At 42.6% G+C, this 21,397-nt stretch overlaps 1 protein-coding gene across 1 annotated transcript in view; it reads left to right on the top strand.

The window, feature by feature from the left end:
• Positions 1-5,609: 5,609 nt before the first annotated feature.
• The window catches only part of ankfn1b (ankyrin repeat and fibronectin type III domain containing 1b), a 135,193-nt gene continuing 119,405 nt past the window's right edge, over positions 5,610-21,397 (top strand). Inside the window, exons 1-2 of the mRNA XM_033610692.2 lie at positions 5,610-6,128; positions 15,243-15,424. Coding sequence (XP_033466583.1) covers positions 6,010-6,128; positions 15,243-15,424 — 301 coding nt within the window. The 5' untranslated portion in view covers positions 5,610-6,009. The remainder of the gene's footprint in view (positions 6,129-15,242; positions 15,425-21,397) is intronic.

Here is a 21,397-nt window from a genome sequence, read left to right as displayed (position 1 = left end):
TACAAGCACACCCACACCAACGCAGGTGCTGCATTGCAGGATTTAGTTCCAGTTTAGCATCCTGTCTTCTGTTCTCTGCTCTGTGTGTGTGTGTGTGTGTGTGTGTGTGAACCTCACCCCAATCAAACAGACACACAGACCTGCAGCTCGCGTCCACAGAGCGGAGGAGAGAGATGGAGACAGAGGTGTAACCTGTTTGCTACGTTGTTATAAAGTCCCAACCTCGCGCTGCCGCTGACTGGGGGCTACACACCGCTACGCACAGGCTGACAACCAGAAACATCCTGAGCAAACCAATATAAGAAAAAAACAGAAAACACAGGCAGAGGGCAGGTCCTCTGGAGACACAGACGCCACCACACACTGCCAGTGGGTCATAAGTGATGATTGAGAGGGATTGCTTTTGTCTGAGTCTTTACATTTTTTTGTTTTTAGGAAAGGTATGAATACTCCAATAATATTCATGTTAACGTAAAACACTTGCCCACCACCGGAGGGACCCAGTTCAGTTCCTGACAGCTGTGCTCTGGCAGTGTGTGTGTGCTGAATGCCGGTAAGGCATCACGTTCTGGTGACTGCACCAGCAGCTCCAGTCCTGTGAAACTCCTGTCTGTCGAATGAAAATAAAACCAGCTGGTGACGTGTAAAAACAGGACACACATGGTGAAAACACAATGACTAAACTGTGGAGAAGAAGTGAATGTGTCTGTTAACAGTTTCATGTTGTCCTTCCTCACCTCTTTGTTGTGATGATAGCTTATGTTTGCTAATGAAAATCTAATCGCTGTGGCAGTACTCAGGTGGCTACCTCACACTGTGTGTTTTGACAGCTGATTGAATTAATACCTTATGAATAGTTATTTATTTAAATCTAAATCATGATTGAATTATTCAGCATTTATACTAACACACGAGTGACTGTCCGCTCATGATCCCCAGCCCCATTTTTAGCTCAGCATTCTCAGGCCTCTCAAGTATTGTGCTCCCAAGACGATCCTGCCGAAGCGGGAATGCTTTTTGTGTTTGATTGAAAATACCCAGAGAAAAATAGCAGTACATAATTTATTCATCAGCCAAAACCATTTTGGAGCCAAATGCAGTCTAAAGGCAAAAAAGAAGTCCAAGCTGTCAATAGTTTTGAGCTCAGCTCCTCTTCGCCGTGGTGATAAATTCCCCTCAGAGGCTCGCTGTTCGCTCTATTGCTGCCGTATCCTTTTTTATGTCAGGATTCACTCTCTTTCTCTGTGTCTCCCTCAATCCTCTGAACTCCAACTGTCTCTGTCTCCCAGCTCTTCCACTTTCTCTCTGTCTCTGCAGCTATTTAAAAACAGGCAACATCATTTATCAGCCAAAGTTTTATTTTTGCCCCCCAAAAGGTGTGAAAGACTTTTTGCACAAGGATTGCAGCACTGATAAAAGCATTTCGAAATGAGATTCATAGGAATAATGAAATCATTTCAACATCATTTTAACTAATAAACATAGGCTGATTTTGTCAAGTGCGAATGGAGTGAACAGTTTTGTTTTTTATCTGTCTTTCATCGCCTCTGTTGCAGTTATGGGTAACAGCAGTGTTGCAGGCATCTAAGTGGTGAAAAAAATGAAATGTTCACAAATTACAGCTATCTCAAGTATTCAGATTATGTTCGCCATATGGTAGAAAAAAAAGGCAAACATGGGGCGCTGTTGATACCGCTTCAGAATTGTTCTCGAATTAATCTAAAATGAATGCCGGGAATTAGTTTTGGTACAGAGTATTCAAGTGCAGCAGCACAGGATGTGCATTCATAATACTGATTAATCTGTTTTGCAAATGTGTATGCACCTGCTGTAGCACTGCAGGCTTATTGAAGAATAATATTGTAATGTCAGCAAGGATGAGGAATGCAGAGGGCTTTAATAGTAAATATTACACTATGTTCGCCTAATTTATCTCTGTTTCCACTATCTCCCTGCTCTTTGTATACGCAGGGACTCAAAAGATTACCATGCCTCCAGGGCAATGTAGTCAGACCGTCCTGCTCCTCAGATCAATGGGCAGTCGGAGGAGGGGTTGCGCAAATCATGACAGAGAGGGAGGGAATGAAGAGAATTCTGATCGAGAAGGAGGGAGACGGGAGAGGCAGATCGATGAGCTGAACTCTTTGGCACAGGGACCTGCAAAGCTTACACAGCCCACACCTTTCACACAACAATAACTGCAGCGTGGGATCACAGCATGGCAAACAGACAAAGAACACACACACACAGATGCACACAAACACACTGAGACGTAGTCTGTAAATTGTCGAAATCTCAATCTCTGCTCAGACGGATTCTTTTTCATGCTTCTGTTGTGCAATTAGTCTGATTTTAATGCAACTTTTTGTAGAACTGGAACACGTTATGTCTTGGCAGTGCAGTTACATCCTGTTTGATATTCTTTTTACCCGTCTACACAGTATCTGATTATCACTGGAGTGTTCTGTAATGTAGCTCAATGTTCAGCTACCAACTGGCAACTACTAACTACTAATTGGCAACTTTTTTTTTTTTTAATTTCTTAAGCAAAAATGCCAAACATTTGATGGTGCCAGCTCCTCAAATGGAGGATTTTATAAATTTCTTGTGTATTACATTTTAATAAATTACATATATTTTGGATTTTGACTGTTGCACATAATAAGACATCTGAAGGAAAATGTGATGCAGATTTTTTTTCCTGTTTTCTCATGTTTTATTTATATTTTTTGATGTGTTTTGCTTTTTAATTGTGAAAATAATCTGCACATTAATCAATGATGACCACAGTTGTTAGTTGCAGCCCTAATGGCACAGTCGAGCATCATTTGATCAGGAAAATGTTCCATTACATTCATGCTATTCATGCTGGTTATATTCAGTGTAATTGGTTTGAGTTAACCTGGCTACTACTTGTGAGGTTTATAAAGAGGATGTGAGCTGAACAGCAATTGAACACGATCATTCCAGCAGTGTCCCAGATCAGTTGTTAAATGAATACCTCATATGATGCCACTAAACCTGGACACTTTCATCAAAGCTGTAGCTCATTGAATTTCAAAATGTTAAAAGTATGGTGAAAATTGCAGTGGATGCATAGACTGTATGTCACCCATTGGTTTGTGGACTGCTGTTTTAAAGCCTCAAGTTTGGCATTCTGGCTGAAACCATCTTGGGTTTTCGAATTTAGAAGTGTCCATATTCATACAAGGCAACAACCTCCGGGGCTGAAAAATGAAGGCAGCACCAAAAACTGCAGTTCCTTGAATGGCCTCTTGAGGCTTGGTCCATATGCACCCCAGTCCCCATAGACACCCGAGTTAAAATTTCCCAAAATCAACATACAGTGTGGTACAAAAAAAAGGTTTTGATTTGTATAGCTTCTCCCATTCATGACAACTGTACAGGGGTGAATTTTTCTATAACTCACTCGATTTTTTTAGGCTTCAAGTTTTACATAATTAAGGATGTTGCCGCTTTGTGTGACAAGTGGGTGCCGTCTGTTGACAAGTGGCTACCACAGCAACAGTATTGGTTCGGTAATATAACCATGGTGTGACCCCAGATTCACAGAATTTAGGTGTAGCCGTAGCTTACGCTATTACAGTGTGTTTTCAGTTCGTTAAAGTTAATTGTAAAGTTTTGGACACCCAAAAAAAAGTCTTGTTTTGTGTTTGGTTGTACTGAAAGACTTTTGTAAGAAGTCAAAGTTTCAGTTTTTCCAATAAGTACAATTTGTCGTAATGGCTTTTACAGCTGTTTGCCACTAGTGAACATTAGCTTTAGCGTTGTTGAAGTTATTTGTAGACTGTAAATTCTAAATGCAAACCAAACAAGCAGCTAGCGCTAGGGTTATCCCCACCCTCTCGTCCATATATAATCACTTCTTGCTCCACAAATCCACGATTGCGGTATTCAAAATGCTAAACTCAAGGCTTCAAAACAAGAGTATGCAAACCAAAGGGTGACGTCATGGTGGCTATGTCCATTAGTTTTTTAAAGTCTATGATTTGGACTAGAGGGTGGAGCTGTTGATGAGCAAGGAGTAGGTCCGAGGACAACGCCATGCTAACAACCTGTCAATTACAAGGTAGCCAGGCCCTAAAGTAAACCCTACTTTATTATTTATTCTACTTTAACTGAGATCATAATTAACTATATTATGAATATCATACGGCACTGAGGAAGACATGAAACTAGCCCTCGAGACACTAGACTTACTTGGAAAATGTTTACTGGGGTAATAAATGAAATGAGAAGACGCGTTATTTTTTCGTAGACTTCGATTGCAAACACTGGAGTCGCCCCCTGCTGACCATCCGAAAGAATGACTTAGACCCAGACCCAGAGGCTATGTCCACCTATCTTATACAGTCTGTGAGTGTGAGGACCAGAACCTGTTGCAAGTTCAAGTGCATACATTTCACATTTGGGCTTTCTTCTCAAGTCGGCATGATGTACAAGCCAGATAATTTCAGGAGTTACCCTCTGGCTGTTTGAACAGACGAAAAAGAGAGAAGGAGTGAGAGCGGGGCAGAGAGGGAGGATGGGAGGTATAGAAAAGGGAGGCAGAAGGAGGGAGATGGATAAAAGCAAGGAGGAGCAGATAGCTGAAGGGGATGGAGAGGTAAATGGAGGAAGCAACTGAGAGATTTTGACAGTGAAAGCAGAGAGAGAGAGAAGAAAACACCTATTGTAAAAAAAAAAACACGATGAGAGCGAGACAGCGAATAGACAGAGGAATGCCTGTATGTATGCTGTATGGATGTGTGAGAGGGAGCCACACACACACACACACACACACTCACTCACTCACTCACTCACTCACTCACTAACGAGCTCCTTACAAAGAGCCCTCCCTCAGTCCCTCCTTTTCCTCCATCCTTGCATACTTCCCTCCTGCCTTCCCCATGGTTCCCTTCCTGCCTTCCATCATCCTTTTTATATTCTGAGTGGATTTCAGATAAATGCACAGCGGGCCACTGCTCGGTCACTGTGGCCAAAGCTCTCTGCTTGTTTTTCATTATTGATGAAATTAGAGTTAAAGAGAGCTATCCTTGTACACAACCCTCGTAGAGACACAGCCAGAAAAACGGGAAGTTATGATAGTAGAGCAGGTGCACTTCAGGTTCACTGTGAATCTGTTTGTGTGTGTGTGTGTGTGTGTGTGTGTGTGTGTGTGTGAGAGAGAGGGACAGACAAACAGAGAGAGAGAGGAGAGAGCAACAGAAGAGAGAGATAAAGACAGAGTGTTACACGCACAAAACTCAACCCTTGCCACCTGCTCTCAAGCTTTGATCGAAGATTTGTGTGTGTGCTCACCGAGAGTCAGACGGTCGTGTGAAAGAATTCACGCATGAGAGAGAGCAAGAGAGAGAGAGAGAGAGCGGCATAGACAATACGTGCTAAAATAACAAGGGAGAGACACAGAGAGAAAGAGGGGGGTGGGCTTAGATACAAGCATCATAGCAGCTCATATTCTCCCACCACCACCAAGACCGACGCTGAGCCACCACCTCCCTCCCTCTCTCTCTCTCTCTCTCTCTGTCGATTTCTCTCTTCCTCTCTCTCTGTCTCTCTCCTCCTTCTTGTCTGCTCTCCAGTGAGGGGGCACTGCTCCTGCTGTGTCGATTGGTGGGCAGTTACAAACGTTACTATTTCGAGAGTGTCAGTGTATGCGCTCTGCGCGCCGTGGCAAACGATCGAAAGGGGAGAGTGGCAGAGAAAGGCAGAGCGGGGTTCGGCTCCTTCTTTTTTTTTTTTTGCACATTAAGTGCCGCGCACAAGAGGATGAGGGTGCGCAGGGAGACTCGGACCTGCGGCTGACGCTGAGCCGTGCCACCAGAATCCAGGTAGAAGCAGAGGAAGAGGAAGGCAGACGAGTCACAGGGGGGTCGTGTGACGAGGAGCTTTGCAGATCACAACCAGAAACATTTTTTCTTTTTTAGGCATTAAAAGGAAAGAAGGCAAAAGGAGAGAGGGAGGCGGAGGTGAGCGGAGGGAGGAAAGATGGCGAGTTTTGGGAAACTCACAGACTACTTTCATCGCCGTAAGTCTCAAGAGGAGCTGCGGGTGGGCAGGAGCTCGCAGCGCAGTGGCAGTTACTGCTGCACTGTGGCAGAGGCCAGGTAACCCATGTGTGTGATTATGTGCGTCTGTATCTGTGCACAGGTATTTCTAGGCTACACCAGGGCATGACACACTGAGCATTTGTCTCCTTGGGTGTAAAAATACATCATCACTTCGCTATGTGTTTTTCTTTGTGCAACAAAATGTGCCTGTTTACATGCTGTGTCTTGAGATTATCATTCTCCACTGCACATCACACACAATGTTATGATTTACTCATCAGATATATTTGCAGGAAGTTAAGTTATGTTTTTAAGAAGTCAGTGTATCAGAGTCTTCATGTGTGCACACATTCAGGACTGGCAGGCATACAGGTGTTTGTGTACGTGTGTGTAAGCATGTGTCAGTGTGCATGTGTGAGCAACCATTATGTTACATAAGTGTGGAGGTGCAGTGGATGTGTGCTGTCAGGCATGGTGCTGGCTACTATGGATTCTTCCCACTGATTCATCATTGGATTCTGAGGCTTTTCTATAGATAGAAACGTACAGGAAAAAGTCGATATGCTGCATGTAGAGAGGGAGAGACAGGAAGACATTCACATTGGGAGCTTCCCAGTGACACTAACAACTCTGCTGATTACTAAGAGGCTACATTTGAAATTACTTTTCAAGTGTGTGTGTGTGGTAATGTGTCATCTCCTGTCCTCTCTCGTCCTACATTTCCACATCAGAGTCACCTCCGAGGAGGACTGTGCAAGGACAAAGTGTCTCCTCGGATGGATTTCGAAATTTCACTTCCACTGCAACACTGTTTATACCCAGTTAATTTCATGAGACACAGACCGGAGACTTCATTTGCGTGGCTTTGCTAAGTTCTAACAAGTTCTTGCTTTGTATCACAGCACCTCAATTAGCGTCCTAAATTCAAAAAGAGAATGTAATTTGCTTTGCTTGGACTGCTAGAAAAAAAAACTTTGGAGGCGAGTTGAGAGTCCTGCGTTTCTCCTTTTTCAGCGTCCTTCTAAAAAGCGAACCATTAAGCTTGAACAAGAAGCCGGTTAAATTGCCTGTGCGCTGATGTTAAATTACATAACCAGGATGAAAGTGCAAATCAGAATGCTAGTGTAAAAAGCTGCCACTACTCTAGACTTGTAATGTCCATCAAATTGCATATCATTCACTCTGAGCACAAGTGTTAACGTGGGTGGACGTGCGATAAAAAAAAAAAGCGCTCAGATTCCCTGCCATCACAAATCCAGCATCTCTCTCATCCCCACAGTCTCTTTGTCTCTGTCTCTCCCACTCACTGTCTCTTTCTCACAAGCCACCCCCTTCCCACGCCCGTCCATCTCTTCCCATGTTTTCTCACTGTCTTCTTTTTTTTTTTTAACCATTCTCTGTCCCTCTCTGTTGCCCTTTTTTTCCTCTCATGCTTGTTCTCTCTGTACTCTGACATCCATCAAGAAGGAGCCAGAAGGGTTTGAGGGTATCAGAGTTGTGACAAGTCTGTTTGTAAATGTTGGGCCTGGACAGCTGAGCTCTGTCACCTCTCTTTTTCGGACTAAATAGGATCAGGAAGAAGAGTGCAACATGATCTCCAGTATTGTCACCTGCCCCCTTCTACTGAGATTAATTAATGACTTTCACATTTCCCCTCATGCCAGATTTCATTGAGATATTCGTAAGGTCTTAATTAGGACTTTAGCCTGACGAACTTCCACAGTTATCTTTGGCTTGCCTGGGTCCAGACATTTGAATCTGCCCACTCCATCAAATTCAGTCATTAGTCTGGTGACAAGAGACAGCGGTTACTCGGTTATAAAAACATCCAATGATCCAATGAGCGCTATGGGGAGACTGATGATTAGCTAGTCAGCACCACAAGTGGGACGAATGCCATTGTCAAGTTGTAGTCAAGTAGACCTCCACTCCACTCTTAAGCCCAAGGCAGAACCAGTATGGTGGCATTGCTGCACACCTGTGTCGACTTGAAATGATGTTAGATTCAGGCAGATATGTTGGCTTCCAGGAAGAGCAAATCAAATCCCTTTGTCCCAGGGAAATTGTTCAGAGTGGACAGTGTCAGACTGAAGATGGAAACCGATTGTATCGAGTTGGCAATTCTGTCTGCAATCGGACACATTTTTGGTGCAATAAAATCACACAATTCTACCTTAAATGCTGTCGAAATGCTAAAAAATATGTAGTTGGAATTGCCATATTTCTTTCATCGATTGAGAATGCCTCATGATTTTCCATAACTTTGCTTTCAGCAGTCCAGCTCTGCTCATTTTCACTCATTCACATCCTTTGAGGTCTTTCGCTGTAATGATTCCTGTGTGGAATTTCTCCTTTTATCTCCCCCAACTGGACATTCAGATTCACAGCATATCATTATTACATGCAAATTTACTCATACTGTCATTTCAGCACTTTTTTTTTGCAGAACGTAGGCACTAATTCCGCTCTATCTGGGATACGGCAATAATGAATGGTGACAAGTCAGTCAGTTAGTCCATAATGAATGATGAGTGATGATGAATGAGTCTGTAATGAACAAGTTAATGTCCATCATGCTGTAATGTAGAAGGATAAGCCTGTGAGTCCACAATGGCCGCCTGGCCTTTGCTCCCACCTGTCACTTGAGCTGCTCAAAGCTGCTTCATTCAGTCTTTTCAGTCTAGTGACTCCTCGACCAGTGTCTACTGAATCACTGAACAATGAAGACAGAGGTTAATCTGGTCATACCCTTTTGCCTCATAGGGTCAGTCCTGTGTCTCCCAACCTCCTGAGAGTCATCCAAGTCTTCCCTACTCAGCACTAAGATACATAAATACTGCTATCAGTGGTTTCATCTGAAGGTTTCAACATTTTGAATATTCAGGAATCCCTAAGTGAAGAAGGCAATGACTCAAAAAGAGTGTAGTGTGGGAAAAAGATTACAAGGACAAAGGAGGTGTCAAAAGACAGATGAGAATTAAAGTAAAAAGAAGAAAGATAAGCATTGTGATACTACACTTCACCTCATTTGATCATTCATTCAAACCTTTATTTAAGCCTCGGGAAATCAATTAAGGGAGACCCGCATTGTCAATGATGCTGAGCAGGAGCAAAGACATTGAAAACAGTCAACCAAACAAACAAAGAACCATCATGCATATCAATTAAAACAACAATAGCAATAAATGATCGCTTAAAGTGGACATACAGCCACAATAAACATGTTATGGTGTAGATGTATAGTTACACTTCATTAACACAACAGAAATAAGGCATTTAAACAGTCATAAAGGTGGCAGAGTGCCCAAGTTGAAGGTCTTCTGTAGATTATTCCATGTATAAGGTACACTGTAAGAGAACAACATTCTTCCTAGTTCCTAGGGAGTGTGAAGCAACAACCTATTCTGTGAACGAGATTTAAAAGGGATGACATATATCTGCATCAAAGCTTTATAAATGAACAAATACCAATGCTGTTCCTGCCTCACAGCCAAATGTGGCCAGCCAGTCTTTCATCATCCATCCTATATCCTTATAGTTCTAAGCACCCTCTCTTTCTGTTGTGTTTGTACCGAAGGAACTATGGTAGCTCTTAGAACGGCACTTTGGAGGACATTTTTACCTCCTATTTCCAAGCAGCAACCTCTTGGGGACAAAATGAAGCCAACACGGATGTGCCAAAAAGCTATAGTTCTTTGAGGCCAGCTCCAAAAGCCAGTCAATCCCCACAGACACCCATGCTGAAATGTCCAACGTTACAGCAGAAATAAACATGTTTACAGCCCGGTACAAAAACAGTTTGGGTCTCTGTATCTAATTTCCCCATTAAGATGACTGTCACTGTCCTGTTTACATTTTATTAAGGCTTAAAGTTATGCATAACGAAGGGCAGGCTGCTTTGAGTGACAGAATGCCGACAGTGTCCTCGGCTTGTCTGTCAGATCCACCCCCACTCGTCTACAGTGCCAGCCTCTCGCCCAAATATTGTTGCTTCGAGCTATAAAAAACCAAGATGGCTTCAGCCGAAATCCTGAACTTGAGACTTTAAAACGGGAGGCCATGGACCAATAGGTGACGTCACGGCAGCTACGTCCATTACTTTTACAGGCAGTGCGTATTTCAACGTACATACTCAGCTGGTAACCTAAAAAATGGAAGATAACAAAGAAATAGACAGACTGAAGTCTAGGTTTAACTGTATGTTGCTACCAATTGCTGGCTGGCTTACATCACTTCATCATCATCGTTTACATCACTTCTCGTAGGTGGTGTGAACGCAAACAGGAAGAAAGCCCTCGAAGGTATTCCGTTTTCGGGGGAGCTCCCCAGTGGGCATTTCCTCTCAGGGAGCCCCCTGAATTGTTTGGTCCTCCAGTGAGAACACATGAATACTGAATAAGATTTTTAATGAATGGCTCACTACCAAGCAGTGAGGTTGGCTTATGAATGAATAACCATGTGCTGTTAAACTGGCTTCAGAAGAACATTACATTAATAAATGGTGCATTCATTAGACCTGCAGGAGAATGGTTAAGATTAGATTCGGAAAAAAGGTATATAGGCTCCTACTCATTATTCTGAATTGTTTCAGGATGTGTTCAGTCTTAAAATAGGTTAACCAAAATCTTCTGCCTCATGTACCAAAGATTGTTTCACGAAACCTCCGTGGGAGTGTGTGTAAAAAGGAGTGTGTGTGTGTGTGTGTGTGTGTGTGTGTGTTAAAAGTTGTTCAGCACCACGGATAGTTCTCACCACAGTATTCACTATGGTACAGCGTTCATCATGCTGCTGGAGACAGATTTAGTCAAGCTTTAATGATGTGGCAACCTATACAGCAGCCCGAGTCAAGGTTGAGGGAATAAACTCATCATGTGTTACTCTGCTGAACTGTTCAGAAATAGGTTTTCATGTCAGGGTTGGGAAAACACTTCAACAGTCGCAGCTTCACATCACACAGCTGAGAGAGAGAGAGGAGTCAAGGGCTTGCATGTGCTAATTTTAGCAATGAAATAGGTCACTAATACAAATTGCTGTACATCTGTTGCACTAAAAACCTGCTCTTGCGATAGTGAGAGCGAATCGTATTTTAGCCTGTAGCGAGAGAGAGAGAGAACAGAAGTCTTCTGAGCTTTCCTTATTGTCAAGGAAGAGATGGAAGGGAGAAACAAGAGAGCCAAAGGAGGAGTGCTTGAGAACAAGTGCAGAACATGTTAGCATTTGGGCCTCATCAAAAAAACATACTATCCTGTTTTGGCAAGTCATTTTCACACATCACCATCACATCATCATCCTATAATGCTTTAGCTTTTGCTCCTCTTTCAACTCTTAAATACCTCATTGTGTCATTCTTAACAAAAAAACATCTTTTCATTTTCTGTCATATTGTAACACTGTTGCATGCACAGACTCCAACAAAGAAAGTGAGTTGTCTCCCCTGACTGCAGCAGCAGAGATAATACATTAGGCAACAACAAAACATGTGGTACACTTGATGCTTACAACTCAGGGCAAGACACTGTTTTTGTGAAAATGCAGATTACTGCTCAGAAGCAAAAAAAAAAAAAAAGCCTCTCCTCTCTCCTCTCTCCTCTCCTTTCCTCTCCTCTCTTCTCCCCCTGTTTTTTGTAGACAGAGTCGCTTAGCAACAGGTTTGTAGGATGAGTGAGGCCCAAATTGTCAGAGTGGCCTGGGCCGGCTGTTCAGCCCAGTGTGTTATCATCATGATATGCTGGTGGGAGGCCAACAACTGTGTTTGTGCGGTTGTACGTGTGCGCATGTGTTTACTGCTGGACCCTGAGTTATTTCATCTCATGCCAGCTGTGAGGAGTTTGTGTATGTATGTGTGTGCGTGCTTCAGGCAAATGCTTTTTCATGCAAGTCAATATGGATTTCTGCGGAATGAGAGAACTGCCTGTTTCTATTACTATCAAAGAGTGTGTGTGTGTGTGTGTGTGTGTGTGTGCTATGCCTGCATGTATAGCCACTATCAGTAGCTCTTCCTCTGATATACAGCAATACAAAAGCATTATTCGTCATCACACCGTCCCGGCTCCTCAATGGCTCCGCTTTGAATCTCATCCAGGGATTCTCTGATCCCAGGTCAAATATTCACAACTACAACACCCACCTTCTCTATCAGGGGAGTAGTTTACGAGCTGACAGCGGGCAGATGTCAGTACTTTGCTTCTCGAGCCTGCGGATGTGCTGACTTAGAGCTGGCTGTCGGTTTACCTGATAGCTCCCAAGTGATAAATAGCCCCAAGCCTGAAAATACATCCTGAGCCAGACATCCAAGGGAGTTAAAAGAGAGCTGAAGTATTTCACACCAAACACAAGCACATTTTAGAGTTTTACTCAAGAGCACTTGCCTGGAAAATTATGTTAATCACGCCCCTAAGAAGGCCGCCGTTCAATATATGACGCGTATACGACTGAATGATGCCACATCATTTGATTCTCTCATTAATTAATTACTGATTGATAATCTGCTATTGTAAAGTCAAGCATTTAATGGATTAGATATTATCCCATGCATAGATCAAAGGCTAATGTAATTGGCTGTCTTACATCAGATAATGTTGATGATATTTGATTATTCTCATTGGGTAAATGCATGAATTTTTAATGCTACAGTTGCCAGCATTATGGTCTCTTTTTTTACGTATGAGACATTTATATGCAATCATGATTTTGTTTTGCATTTCGGCTGATGAAATGTCTTTAAAAGTTGACTTTAAAGTAATGATTCCACTTTTTTGTCTTTATGCTAAGCTAAGCTAATTGTCTCGTAGGGTTATGTCTAGATGGTAACCCCAGAAACTCCTGCGAGAATTTGTGTTTCATCTTTCAAGTGATTATTTTAACCCAAACCATTATCTAACCCTAACCATAACCAAGTGCTTTTTGTGCCTAAAGTAACCACACCTTAACCACAGCATGGTCACACCATAAAACAGCAAGACAAGACAAGAATATTTTGAAACAGCCCACAAGAGTTTTTGGAAGTCTAGGGTTACCATCTAGCCACGACAGTCTCTTAAGCCCCGTTTCCACCAAACACTTTCGTATGGTACGAATCAACAGACTGCAGTGTTCACAGCTCCACCTTTTAACACCAGATCTGTGTGCTAGGTACCCCAACAGAGGGGACCAAAAATAGGGATGGTAGGGAACAGTTCCATTGGTACCATCCACAACTTTTCACAGTGGAAATGGAATAAAGTGTACCAAACTGAACTATACCGTATTATACTGCTTGGTAGCAATGGGGCTTTAGTTCCTGCTTCATATATGATAGACAGACATGAGAGAGATGTCAATCTTTTCCTCTAACTTGAGGCAAAAAAGCGAATTTCTCAAAATGTTAAACCATTCCTTTAAAATTAAAGCAAAGCATGCATTGTTTTTGAAAATGAAGGTGGGTGCTGGCGATCAATCATTGGGTTGCAGTTTTAAACATGTCCTTAACGTCATGAAATGTTTGCAGTTTTGCTCCAAAACTAACTGGTTAGTGTTAGGCAACAAAAGTATATGATTAAGTTGAGGAAAAACATCATGGTTCGGCATTAAATAAGTACTTTTGTCAACATAACGCGACATAAGTCACATATGACACATGACATATGTCACTAGTGAAGCTTGCTTAGAATACTAGTACACTACGCTATCTTCTGATTATGAGAAGCCAGCGTTGATTTAGGGATGCAAACACCAGCGTCCTGGGTGAAGGTCCTGTGTTTGACGCATCCTCCACACTTCCTGCTCAACCTATCAGGGCTTCTTCGATATTCTTACAATGTTACACTGACTTTGTCACTTAGACTACATCGCGTCACTCTCGCCTCTGCCTAACAATAAACACAAGTATGGTAGGGGGCTGAATATGTGGTATGTGAGAGAACAAAAACACATGAAGAGAGAGATTGGAAAATTCACACAGACAATGCACAGACAGACATGCATCATTATCTATATGATGCTGTAGGCTAATTGTACACACTGTTCTGTCAGTACATTAACTTGAATGACTTTGTTTGTATAAAGTGTCCCAATCAGCCACTGATGCTTGTGTCAAAATCAAAATGAGACAAATAAATCTCATATCTCAATATCAGCCTGCGACATTCATTTTCTAATCTCATTCGATGTCACTGAAAACGCCAGGACACAACAGCCCGAAGGGGGGGGGGGGGGGGGGGCTCAGCTCGCATGTCCTTAGCTGATTTTTCAACCTCATGTGTTCTGTACCCAAACTAGTCACACAACAGTCTGGAGGTCAGACATCTTCCACTTCTGCCAGGCTGACTCTGATGTCTGAGATGCTGGCCACGTTTCACTGAATTTGATCACATTGGGCTAATCGGAGGGGGATTCACTGCAGTGACTCAGTATTGTTTTTTGTTTTTCAGGTCTTATCTCTGTTCTATTTTACATGAGACACAAAGATTTTGGGGATGATTTTATGCAATATTAATCACATCTGTTCATCTGTTGTAGTGTAATGTAATACTGGCAATCTAGTCTTTTGTTTCAGCTTGAGAAACTGCAGTAAAACAAGGGGTGTTGTCTGTATTTGCACCTTCGATAAGGATTAAAAAACACACACTTGTGTCTTCTTTTAAAATACACTGACATACAAAGCCACTTCACGTCTCATCATTGATGTACGCGGGATTATTTGACCGTGTTGTGGCTTGTCACCAATTTGCTATTAAGCCGATCTTGTGATTGTGGCTATTGATTGGTGCCCCGCCGGACTGCCGTGTGGTATCAAGCGCTATAAAAGAAAGCGGTTTCAATCGGTTGTGTTCTAAATGGCCTCCAGCTTGATTATGCCGAGGTGGAAGCAATTTCACTATTGATCAGTGCAGCTGCGCTCTCGTTGCTCATTAAGCTGTGGGTGTGTGTACCACCAGTGTGTGTGTGCTATTGTATTGCACAGTAATAGCTTAAAGGGCAGGTTAGCAGTCTTAGAATAGTCACTGCATGAACACTGAAACAGGTTTGTCTTGCTGTAATCATCCCTCCATTTCATACTGATCATTAAAAGATCCCTTAATGTGCTTCCACTACTGGGGGTAGTTTTAATGGACATTTTTATGGGCTGTTATTGTGATAATCACTGGAAACAAAAACGTTCCGGGTAATTGACTATTTCTACCGTCCAACCAGGTCACTGGAAAGGAAGCTGCAGAGACCCATACTGGCTAAGTCCCGCACCCTCCCCAGCATCCCCCAGTCTCCTACAGTCTCCAGGGTCCACCACTCTGATCTCATTGGTGGGAGTCCTCCTCGCAGAAAGAACCTGCCCGCCGCCACCAGCCACCCAAAGGCCTGCACTCTGCCACCTGCAGGTAAAGATAACAAGGAAGCAAACAACTACAGTAATTTTTCCTCACTGTTTAGGGAAAGTGTGTTTACCAAACCAGCGCCTGGCGGCTTTGTAAAATCGACTGTGTGATTCTTTCATCTCCTCGGCTTGTTTGTTTACTCCTTTGTTCACATAATGTCTCTAACAAATCTCTAATCCGACTTTTACAAAGCCCGAGTAAATTCCCCCAAAATCTATGCACTTCACACAATTATGGTATTGTCGCTCAGACCATTCCTTTTCATCCAGAAATGACTGCTTCTGCCTGACTTATGTTGCAGGAAATGGCACCATTTAGCTTCAGCAGCAGCTTCTCATTCATTCACCAACAGTCACTTCATGTCTTCATAGCAATAGTCCTGTAAGTGGCTGAATAAAATAAATGTCTTGCTCTTACCAGCGCTGTTTGACGTCATCGGTTTCTGGGAGACAGCTTCTCTGACCTCTTAACGCATAATGTGTGCGCCTCTTGAACTATCGATCAGATAAGTGTGTCACGCCGGAGATTCAAGATGAAAGAGGCCACTAAAGCTTAAACTAAAGCCTCAGATGTCAAACCTATCCTGTTTCCTTTCAAACTTCCGCAAACGCTTTGCTCCTTTGATATTTGCCCCACCTGACGGAGAGCACACGGCTGCTCGCTGTCTCTGCAGCAGCATGTGCAAGACAGATATATCCGCTCTCTCTTTCTTGCTCTCCTTCTTGCTTATAAATCAAACACAATTCCTTCACCTGAAAGGGAAAATTGTCATGGAGGATCCTGAAGCTGTAACCTGCTGACAGAGTTAGCTTTCATCGTATGGATGGATGAGGATTTTTTTTTAAGGATGAAGACATTTACAGGTGAAGATTTTATGTGAAAGGAGACCTGTTGTATAACGCTTTGAACCATACAGATCAAAAAGGAGCTTTTCTGTAAAAACTCTGAATGAACACAAGTTAAGTTTATAAAAAAATAGAACCAAATATTAGTCCAATATTCATCTGAGCATTTCTTAAGGATATAAGATGCTCAAGTTTGCTTTTAAACTGTTTTAAAAGTGACCTACATACAGTATGTTTTAATGCATTCATAATTTCTCAGTGGATGATTAAACATCAGTTGATTCTGCTTCTAGCAGCTCTCAGGCTGCAAAGTGGGTCATTTGTAAAGTAATCTTCCTCTCCAGCCCTTTAACACTGCGTCCAAGACACGGACAGACACCACAACTGTCAGGAAGCTAAACAGCCGTCACATCAAACATCCTCACACAACCTTCTCCTCATTCACAAGCTCTGACAGACACACACAGTCAACAGTGGTCTGTCACTGCTGATTGACGGCCCCCAACTCGACTTGATCAAATGCTCCCCACCGCCACCGCCACCAGATGGATGAGAATTGTCACATTTCAAGCGTCGGGATGAGGGAAAACGCTGTGTTATTATCATCCTTATTGTGATGTTTAATACAAGAGAAGCTGGCGCAGGAGGCCCTCCCCTTCCTGAAACCGCACTCTGTCCTCTGTGTAGCTTTTGAGAGAAAAGGAATGTGCACCGTTACAAAGACAGAAAAGAAACGGTAAACATCAGAGGAGAGGAACTTATTAAAATAAGCCAAAGTCTGCCAGTTGAAGTAAACCAGAGTCCCGATGGATTCGCAGAAACAGGCAGCAACTCAGGAGGTGCCGACTTCGAAATAAACTTAGACAAGCACAAAGTTTTCACAATGCAGTTAAACAACACAGTCACTCGGAGTCCCAGAGCCACCATGCAGCCCTAATTTTAATTTTGACCATAAATAGACCAGGAATTATCAGATGACACAACCTAAGGGTGAATCTTTCAAACGGCATCCATTCCAAAGCACCAAGAGCAAGTGGGAACATTATATTATTTTATTCCAAATATTATTGGAAACAATTCTTCCCAAAATAGTAAAAATTTAAGGGCATATTTGCATTTTGTTTAGATGCAGTGAATATGAGGCACTTCCTTGAGCATGCAGCGGTTCAAATTCAAGTTATACTACACAGAATTCTCCTAAAAAACAATGTATAGATTTACTTGTGTGTGGCAGTGAATTTTTCTGCAGAGACTCTGCCCTCTGCCTGTATTTTCTCATTTCCTACTTATTTTCTGTGCTCTGGATGTTAATGGAAGTCTACCCCCACAGCTCTCAGGTGAGGTCGGTAGCGACCAGGTGCCAGACCATAAATAGGAGGCATCCAAAAAATGCATATATCTGAACCTGGGTGGGTGGGTTTTACTTTCACTAGTGCTGGCGAGTGTGTTTGCAAGCAGTGACCAATAATCCTGCCTAGTAAATCTTTAAAGCAGTGGTTTTCAAACTATTTGTGCCCAAGGCAACCCATTAATGGATAAGCCAAAATTTCAAGACACACTTGCATTTATATCTGTGCACAACAGCCTCTATAACGTGTGTCATCACTCTTATCACAACTTAAATATTTGTGTTTATTTACTGATATCAAATAACAATTGACAACCAACTGTTACTCATGAAATATTTCTTAATGGAATGAGTCAAGAATTGATTTTAAACTTTTTAAAATTACATCAAATCACCAATATCACATCCATTTAAACAGGACATTATGTAAGATAATGTGATGTGTTGCGCACTTGTAATTCTCTTGCGTGAATGGTGACAAATAGGTGAAATAGGTCCCTGTGAAGGTGAATTAAATTAAATTGCATTTTCTAGGTAGAGTTTGCCTCTTTATTAGGAAATGGGTGCACACAACATACTCATATAGTCAATTAAAAATTTATTCATAACTCTTTGTACAGGCCCAGTTGAGTATTGGAATAATAATGTGTAGTTATCACAGAATCCCATGGCACACCAGTGTGCAGCACCACACCATTTGAGAACCACTGCTTTAAAGACTGAAGAAATAAACATGAAAAAAAGAATAAAAACAGAGACCATCTTGTAATGGGATCACTCTTACCCCCAATTCCACATACTCCGCCAGCGTAGCGTAGCGCAGTGCGTAGCAGATACGCTCCCATTCTAGTGAATAGCTTCATTTCCACAGCAAGCGCTGTGCAGTGTCCCTGGAGTGTCCCAGGAGTATCCCAGAAGTGCCACGGGACTCCGCTTTGTCGGAGATACACGCCAGGTCTGTTTTTCAGCGACTGCGCGTCCATTGCACGTCAAGCCATTAAGCTCAGATTGCACCAAACTGGAAACGAAACGCACACAGCATCCGTTAAATTTCAAAATACAACACATTGCGCGGACTACAGATTGTAAACTCTCAATTTTTTAAAAATCACGTCACATCCTGTCACACAACTTGTCAGTCAGTGCGAGGGTCCGAGGAAAGGTGGACGAGGAGTAACTCATAGATGAAGTGGAAAACCGTAGTATTTTGTATGACACCACACATCCTTTCTACAGGGATACAAACCGAAAGGAGAAGACCTGGTGTGAAATTGCAGGAGTTTTGGGAATGAATGGTGCTTTTTATCGCGTGATTTCACAGTTTCCACATGTGAGTGCGGCGCAGACGGAGTATGTGGAAAATGGGGGTTACGGTGATACAACGATGTGCAACCTAACAAATGTGGGGCCAGGTGCATAAAGTTGGGGAGCCAATGTCCCCTTTCCTTCTTCGAACCGTCTTACTTTGTGCCCCCTTGCTCGGACCACACCCATCTTGGTACTCAAGCTTCATTTTGATCTTAACTACACACCTCTAAAGTTTCAAATTCTGTGCACAAACAGACAGACAGAAAACCACTTAGCTTCTGTGTTAGTTGTACCTACAATAGGACTCTCTAGGACCACATTTTGCCATGTTGACATACGCAGACTCACAAGGTGAAGAAAACACCAGCCTTTGCGATGTTGTCGTGGCTGGCAAACACTCCCCCTCCCTTCCTCCCGCCAGCTCACTTCATCTTTCACTGTCCCAGTCTCTCTCTTGTTTGAACTGCGAGAATGTTATGTCCTCAGTAACCCCACTTTGGTAGAGGAGCATTGAGCCAACCCCCAGCCCCTGCTGTCCTTATCCAATAAATCTTTACTCTTACTGCTTCTAATGGTTTTAGACTTAATGACACTCCTGTCGTTAAATCTTGACATTTTATTTTATGTCCTCACATTACCTGTCTGAGTCTGATTGTCTGTCTGCGTCTATCTCTTCGTCTGTTTTCCCTTGCCCTACTGCTGCTCTGTTGCAAATATCAAATCGAGAGAGACAGTCTCACGTTGCCCCTTGTTGCCTAGCAACCACTGTCATCGACCATGATGCTGTCTCTCCCTGTCTACCCCTCTCTCTCTCTCTCTCTCTCTCTCTCTCTTAATCTCTCCAGTAGTGCTGAGAAAACTTTTTTTGAAAAAAAAAAAAAAAAAAATTCAAGTTGTTTAATAACCCAGCTACACTTCATTCACGGATTTAAGCAACATCCCGTATTAGTGACAAGTATGCCTCAGAGCTCGCATTGGGAGTTGCTCCCTAGTCACTTTGTTGCAGTGTTATTTGGCTCAGCTTTGGGAGCCAGATGCGTTTTGGCTGCTGCTCAGACAGTGGAACTGATACTGTAATATTTCACACTCTGAAGATCATTCATAAGAACTCACAAAGACAGTCACTGCCAAAAGACCTGCTGCAGAATTTTTTTAATAAAAGATGTTGTTACAAGTCAATGCTAAACCGTATACAAATATTGGATGGTCACTCAAAAAACTTGGAGGGTAAAGCTCTAAAATATTTTGCTTGCTCACATTGTCTGAAACTTTAAAATCCTTTTGTAATTATTAGTCTGTGTTAACCAATCTATGATCCAACGGGGGAAAAAAAAGCACAACCTGATGTCAGTCTTAAATTGATTGACAGTTGTATTTAGGGATGTCCCAATCCAATCTCAATTCAGTCCCACTCATTGGTATCAGGGCCAATCAAGGGATTTCTGTTCTCTGTTCTGTCCGTCTCTCCTAAAGTCTGCTAAGCTCCTCTGTGTGTGTTCTTCTTCTGGCATATGTCCTAAGACCTTCAGCTCCGTTGAGGCAAGCCAGTCCAGTGATTCATCATCCAGGTCAATTGGACCACGATTGCCATTCGGTGGCCGCTGTTTGGGGCAGCTGGTTATTATGTGTTCCACAGTTTGTAGTGGATCTCCGCATTCACATTGGGCACTGTCCATGACACCCCATTTTTACATTGTACTGGCTGGGAACATCTGTGGGGTCTTCAGTGTAGTTGGGGGGCAGGACAGCCTCCATGTGGCCAGAGTAGTTGCAAGGTTGCATGCTCCTTAAGCGAAACCAGTGTTTTCACAACGTTCACAGACCGCAGCGCTAGTGCTTCTCCCCTGTGTGTGAAAGACCAGGGTCTGAGCCCTGCCCCTGGCAAAACACCACACACCATAGAGCCACCATAAACGATAACAAAACACAGTACTTCATTAATGTGCACTTATTTCAATTCAGCTCAGTGTAAGAGTCTCTTGTGACACACTTACCACGCCATTGCAAGTGCAGCAAAAAACAAAGCAAAAAGCCAATCAGAGTAATTTATTCATGTAATCTGCTCAAAAGATGTGCAGATGATGAAAATGAACACTCAATAGAATGCAGTTCATTCAGGTAACTCTCAGGGAGGATACTTCTAAAAGCAGAGAAGAATTGCCTCAAGAAGGTTATTTTATAGCCCACTTTACCTGGTAAAAAAAACAAACATTAAAGGAACAGCTTGGGCGCAGAGTTACATTAAATTGTCAAGCATATATATTTGATTGAGTTTGACTTCAATGTACTTGAAGTTTGTGCACTGTGCAGAGCATTATCCAGGAAAGCAAGCGTATTGGATTGGGGCTCTGTATCTGCAGATACTAAATATTTAATGACTCAGATTGGGGAGCAAAAAACTTGATCAGGACATTCCTGGATATTCAAAAAAGTGCTGTTAGCAACTGTGACATTTGAAGCTTCATACACCGTGCT

The sequence above is a fragment of the Epinephelus lanceolatus genome, chromosome 21 (genome assembly GCF_041903045.1).
Source record: "Epinephelus lanceolatus isolate andai-2023 chromosome 21, ASM4190304v1, whole genome shotgun sequence".
Lineage (NCBI taxonomy): Eukaryota > Metazoa > Chordata > Actinopteri > Perciformes > Serranidae > Epinephelus > Epinephelus lanceolatus.
The sequence above is the reverse complement of the archived record's forward strand: the minus strand, read 5'-3'. Positions and strand labels throughout refer to the sequence as shown.